Genomic DNA, 7,158 nt, shown 5'->3' on the forward strand with positions numbered 1-7,158 from the left:
GATTCAATCGATCCCTGATGATATCGTCCATCAGGTGGACTGGAAAATGTCCACGATAATCCCGTGTTAACAATCATCATCATGGCCATTCTGTGTCCCCCGGAGTTGTTTGAATTTTTGCATGCATTCTCTGGACAAAAAAAAAAAAAAAAATTATACCAAAAACCGATGTTCGGTAACTGTCGTGTCGGCCTGGAATGAACAACACTCCTAATCGAGGAAGTTTACCCCGACACACTTTGTTTGCTAACTCCTGCCTGCTGGTGTGTGAAACTATTCAGTCACGGAGCATACCTGCGCCATTTCGTGATCGGACAAACGCTACACGCGTGTGGATGTTTCAGGTAATGTTTTATTATTTCTGATTATTACACAAGCCAGCGGTTTTACCTTACATCACGACACACGAGACGACGATACTCGAGACTGGTCCTGAAATTCTGCGAACACCGACGTTCAAAGATCCAGAGCACCCTTCGATCTTCAAAATAAATGAATCTTTGTGCTTTTTTAAGTAAAATAATGTATTTTTATACTCTTTATTAATATGTAATTTTTAGTGTAATTTTCGTTAACTTCTATCCATTTTTATGAGAAAAAGACCATTTTTTATCAAATATATTGACTTGAAATAATTGTACGATTAAATGATCCAAAGATATTTCTCTCGAAGCACAATTTCATATTTATGTTATATATTTCTAATTTTATTGATAAATGTGAGATCACAGTTTTCGATATGACTAGCATGGGTGTATAATAAATGTTTATTTTTAAAAAGATAGAAGAGTGCTCCAATCTTTCGAGCGCCAGTATAACGTCGCAGTTATTGTTATTTCAGTTCAGTTTCTTGTTTCGATTGATATTACGTTAAATGTTAGGGCATAGATTTCCATGATACATAAACTTTTAATTAATGCATTGCGTACTTCGTATTTTTTTAAAATTTGCTTAAGAGAAACGCACCAATATTTAAGAAACCATGGTTACAAAAATGTATACAGGATGTTTGGCCACCCTTGGGAAAAATTCTAATGGGAGATTCCAGAGGCCAAAATAAGGCGAAAATCAAGGATACTAATTTGTTGATGGAGGCTTCGTTAAAAAATTATTAACGTTTAAAGTTCCGCTCGTACTGAATTTTTTTCTCGAAAATGCGCAGGCTTTCGGGGGTATGTCGGTTGACCAAAAATTATTGTAATTGACCCCCGCAACCGAAAATGATTTTTTCACAATGATTTGAAACTTTTCAATTTTCAGTTATGATCAGACATTATATTTTCAGTAATGGATTTTTTTTTCGAAACTGGGTATGATTTCGGGGGTATCTCTATTGACCAAAAATAATTGCAATTGACCCCCCTAGCTAAAAATAATTTTTTTAGAACGATTTGAAATTTTTGTTTTCGCCGAACTTCCCTGTCGATTTTTCTTAAAAATTCGTTTTTGATTTTTAGTAATTTGGTTTGACGCCTTATAGAAAAGTTGCGTAATACTTTTTTGTAGGTATCCATGAGCTTTACTTCAGAAAAAAGTTTCACTGAAATATATTCACTATTGTAGGAGGTATGGCTGTTTGAAAATTGGACCATTTTTATGGGGTTTTTCTCATTGTACGGGGTGAAGGAACAACTTTTTCAATATTTTTAGAATTTTTACATATTCCCAATTAAAATCCTACAATCCGTTCAGAAGTTATGATGTTTTAAATATTCGCATGAAAATTCGGACAGATATTTCTGGCCAGAAATTATATTTTCGGTGAGTAATTTTTTTCTCGAAAATGGTTAGGATTTCGAGGGTATGTCTATTGACCAAACATGATTGTAATGGACCCTTGCAACCGAAAATAATTTTTTTTCTTCAGGATAACCAGACAGACATATTTTCAGTAATGAATTTTTTTCTCGGAAAGTGAATAGGATTCCGGGGTTATGTTTATTCACCAAAAATGATTGTTATTGACCCCCGCAACCGAAAATAATTTTTTCAGAATGATTTGAAATTGTTTAATTTAATTTTTTAATAACTTTTTAACGAAGCTTCAGTCAAAAAATTGGTATTCTTGATTGTCGAGTTATTTTGGCCCCTGGAATCTCCCATTAAAATTTTTCCCAGGGGTGGCCGAATACCTTGTATATTCTTTCTAGTCTACATGGAATAATCAAATTAACTTTATAGAACCGCGTAGAACGGAGGCAAAGCTTAGTGTCAATAATTAACATCGACTGACGTCAAGAACTTGGCTTCTTTGTGATTCAATTATTAATAATGGAGATTCTACTTGGCTTCCTTGTAATTAAATTATTCAAAATGAAAATTCTACTTGACTTATTTGCGAGTCAATTATTAAAAATTAATATCCGTTTTGTGTTTCTACTGTTATAATAATATACATCATACTTGTAGTTGTAAAAATTCGCGTGAAATATCTCTAAGAATAATTTTTCGTTTTAATTGCATCCTGTTAATAGGCGGAAACAGGAAGTGAACTGTTATCACATAGCACGCAATGCGTTAATGAGTACTTCGTCTAAAAAATTTATCGTGCAAGCCTTCTACTTCCATTAGTTGATAAACAATACCTAATTATCAGTCTTAAGCAAACTATTTTTATTTATATTTCGACTGTTACTTGTTTTTTGTCACCTTCGGAATAATTACGTAATCTATAAAAAGGAATTAAAATTGTAAATTATATACAGTTGAGATACATGGTGGGTGCAATGAAATTAACATAGCAAGAATAAGTTAGACAATGTTTGCTTTTTTATTGAGTTAAAGCACCAGTATAGGAATCAATCGAAATAAAATTTTCCTCAAACAAAGCGACGTATAACAAAATTTTATTCCATAGTTTCGATTCACTTGTAGCATAACCATACATCCTCTATAACAACGTTTATTCCAAAGACGAGTAAATAAAAATAACTCGTTTAAGATTGACGATCGGTGGTTTATTTATTATATCAATGTGTATCCAGTGTGTCGTTGATTCGATAATTTTCGAACGATATAGTGGGCGACTCGATATGTTACTACCGTTTGACATTGTTTCGTCTAGAGTTCTGCATGCCCAGGGCTCATCGATCGAACCGACCAGCGACTAATGGAAATTACATGATATGCTTGCAGTGGCACCGCCAGTGACGCCGCCGAAATAAAGATCGAGACGCGTAGGACGAATCGACACCTGTCCGGACACGAGAAATCGTCAAAGGCACTTAACACCCACCCGCAACAACCCGCAAGCTGATCGATGGGATCGAACGACAGAAAAAGTTTACAAAACGCTATCGACACGCATACTTACATACGCACACACACACACACACGTATACGCGAACACGTTAACACGTACACTCATCTAAACAGACACACGAAACCAAATTAGTAAAAAGAGAAAAAAGAAAAATATATATATATGGGACGCGTCTTTTTTCCATCGTGCACCGATCGACGCGCGCCTTGGAAGGGTGGTTCAGGAAGATTTTCGAGAAAGAGTGAAGGGGGAGGGGAGACACAGCATTTGTCATCCTTGGCGGTGCGAGAGTACTTGTTTCGAGACGATCGAGCCCCCAGGTTCGATCGAGACGACCACCGGAACGATCACGCTAATGGACGTTGTGTTATGTTGCAGTAAACAAAACGGTCGTCGACGAGTGGGACTAGGCTTGCGTGTCACTGTGACGCCCGGCAACCGTTCTTCTGCCAAACACACGCAAGACTTAAAACGAACAAGCGTCTACGTGACAAAAACAAAAAAAAAAAAGACAGACGAACGAGCGGGGGACTGACTCGCGCCTGCGTTAGGCAACACCGACGGCCACGCTCAATGAACAGTTAGTCGACGCAAAGGGGAGATCGTCGTAGGTCCTCCTTGCGCCGCCACGCACCGCCAATCCGCTGCCCTCGTTTAACGTTTCTGTTTATTCTGTAGATATCTAGTAGCAAAGTGAAAGTCAGGTTTCGAACGAAACGGACCTCCCACGGCTTCGAGAAATCTCCATCCGCGATCGGTACGCAACGACTACCCTTTTGTTTCTTTTTTTTTCTCTCTCCCCGTCCTCTTAAATCTATCTAGTCTGCAGAAGTCTGTTGATCCAGTAGGGAACTTGACAATTTTAATGAAAGACAACCATCGTTTTGCTGGCACATCGAAGTCTGTTTCTTTATTCTCGTCTTCTCGGGCGTGCCTCTGATCCTTTCTTCTTCTTCCCCGGTCCCGACTCGTCTTCTATTCGCCGATAATTCACGGTCGTACCTTCGATAACCACCCATCAGCGACGACAACCGGATCTAGACTCCCCCTAGTCCTGTTCTCAGGACCCAGAGGCAGTTTCTAGTCGTCGTCGAGCGGTGTTCTCTGCGTCGTTGCGCCGAGGATGGTACTCCCGGGGGGCCAGGGGAACGTTATTTCTCGAGTCGCTGGACGTCGTCGTGGACTAACCAGGAGCGGGGATACGAAAAGAGCCACGCGGTGCTCGTGTTCAACGTGGGACGAGCGAACACGAACGAAGAGGCGTTTACTCCCTTCGCCGTCTGGATCGAGTGGTACACTTTAGGACGAATAACAACAAACTGTATTCCCGATCGGTGACGTAACTTTCAAACGGAGGCTTCCGATGAAGCCTCCAAGCGTACCAAAGCGCGCGAAACTTACGCCACTGGAGACAAACGTCGATAAAGCTCGCGAGAATTTAACCATTGTACATAATACGTTACACGCGCGCGCGATGTTTAAAGAGAAAAAATTATTATTACATTATATATATATTAAGAGACATTAAAAAATATATATATATATACATACATACATACATATATTTTTTTCGCGAAGAGAAGCGCACAGACGAACCGCCGAGTCGCGACCATTCGGGACCCGGGCCTCGAGCGAGAAGGATTTGACTGTTGTGATTTTACTTTTTAATTTTTGATCGCCCCCCCAATTAATCTCTCGTAGCTGCGCAGAGGCGGAATTAGCCGCCTCGTGACGGTTCTGATTGTTACTTAGGGAGAGACACGACGTTCACGATGCCTTTCGCTCTTCTTCCTACTCGGTGTCCTCGTCAAGACTGATGGGAGACCACGCCAGTGCCAGCCAGATCGAACGTCGACGAAGACGACTTCCGGCTTCTTCCCTTTATCGTCTACTGTCGCGTACCACCGCCTTCGCGCCGCCATTACTGACAAGATGGCGACTCGCGAGCGTCGGTCGCCCGTATACGAGCCGAGAAATTTCTGCAAACGTTTCTAACACATTCACCGCCCGATCAAATCTCTAGAATATTTTGCAAAATTATAATTTTTATTTCAGATCAAACTACGCAACCTAAAATTTGTTTTGAGCATCCAGAGTACCTGGGGAGTTATTAATTTTTCTAGTTCCATGTATGGTTGACGCGGCAGTAAAAGTGTTAAACGGTAGCAGTCATCGACCACTTTCGATTTTCTATTCTCAAATATTTTCGCGCTCTCGCTCTTTCTCTCTCTCTCTCTCTCTCTTTGCACTCTTTCTCTCTTTCTATCTGTGTCTTTTAATCGTCGTCACCTCTTGCCATTTTTCGCTGATGATCATTTCGTCTTGGTAACTAGAAACTAGAGTCTTACGGTTACACGTAGCGTTTACGAAACCCAGCGTCGTCCAAGGAGATATATTCCCGTCGATTATCTCGCTTGCACAGTAAGTTAAGTGCATATATCATGAACAGGATCGAATCACGATCCACGACAATCTATCTCGCCGGGGGAATACAACGATCGGCACGAGGCGTTTCCCTAATTTTTTGTATACTCGTGCCGCGGCGAGACGCGACGCCATTTTACTCGATTACCTGCCACCCAGTTCTCTTAACGAAACCAAATGTTGGAATATTTGCAGTGCATGTTATTGTATCGTGGAGTGTAGTTTTTATTCGTTCTTGTATGGAAATTAACGGCTGCGCGGACGCTCCAATCGTTCTCGCTCGAATCGTCCATATCGGAGTTTAAATATCGTGGAACGAATTTCATTATTTTTTCTTCTGAAACAGCGACAGACCTTGCGTTATTTTTAATGTTGTACGCCAACAGCTCTGTACGAATAAAGGTTTGGAAGTGATGGAGCCACGACCCCTGTACTGATTCCGTTCTCCAACGCGATGGAACGCCCGGATTGTCCACAGATTATACGAACCACTTCCCCTGTTTAACTCGAAATGAAACTTTTTCTAGGCAAACGAATATCAGGAGTTTCACTTTTGTTTAGAATATTTTTATCACTTTGTTTTTCCAAGTTCTTCTAAATTGTAAAGCGTATGAAAAATATTATAAAGTATCCCATAGTTTTGTAATTTGACTTTCGTTTACATACGGTGTTTATTGCACGTCACAGAATTATTAACGTTAAAACGTAAATTTAAGAAATCTCTATGCTTCTTTTTAAAGAAAAGGGAAAGTTCTCTAGAAAATTTTATTCAACATATTATTCGTATTTAATTCCACGAAGATAATCAAAAAGTCATGGAGTAAAAGATTGCGATGACAAATTGGGCAAGTGGTTATACGAATGCGTACCTATTTAAATCCTCCCGCGTCGCGAGGTTAAACAAAATAAACTTAATTACGTGTCCGAATAGTTCGAATACCAATTTGCGTTCACCGGTCCTTTACCTTCTGCACGCGTTTATTTATAGAGTCGTGTATATGCGAATTCGACGCTTCGAACAGCTGTGCGGAAACCTGTCGGCCATCTTGGTTGACGCAGATATCGGAAGATGCATTTCCCAAACGCGCAGCATAAACGTTTGATCTAATGGCATTAAAGAGTTTATTCTCACGCGTATTTTTAAAACATTATTAAATCTTAAACTTTACTAGTGTAAAATTCTAAATAGATATTTGGAGTCTGAGTTTAACATGATATAATATGAAAATCTATAATTCTATCGAATACACAGAAAAGACGAAGCGAACTGTTTTTGGTTATCAGGTACTTAAACTTGAATTTTCATTAAATAAATAATACTGACGCTGTCTTGCTATAGAAAATAATCCAGTTAGATTTACGATCTGATAATTTCTATCTTGATAAGAAAACAATGCTCGATTAAACGATTGCATCAAGATTAGATCGAAGTTTAATGTGACTAAGATACTCGATAGAGAAACTGCAACGAA

The 7,158-nt window shown here is 39.4% G+C and overlaps 1 protein-coding gene across 1 annotated transcript in view; it reads left to right on the plus strand.

Moving 5' to 3' along the window:
• Nucleotides 1-6,107, plus strand: part of LOC122401808 (calcium-transporting ATPase sarcoplasmic/endoplasmic reticulum type) — a 69,609-nt gene extending 63,502 nt beyond the window's left edge. Inside the window, exon 14 of the mRNA XM_043404175.1 lies at nt 3,136-6,107. Within this exon, the coding sequence (XP_043260110.1) occupies nt 3,136-3,164 (29 nt within the window). The 3' untranslated portion in view covers nt 3,165-6,107. The remainder of the gene's footprint in view (nt 1-3,135) is intronic.
• Nucleotides 6,108-7,158: the final 1,051 nt, after the last annotated feature.

Source organism: Colletes gigas, unplaced genomic scaffold (genome assembly GCF_013123115.1).
Source record: "Colletes gigas isolate AHSC1104 unplaced genomic scaffold, ASM1312311v1 Colletes_gigas_Sc00028, whole genome shotgun sequence".
Taxonomy (NCBI): domain Eukaryota; kingdom Metazoa; phylum Arthropoda; class Insecta; order Hymenoptera; family Colletidae; genus Colletes; species Colletes gigas.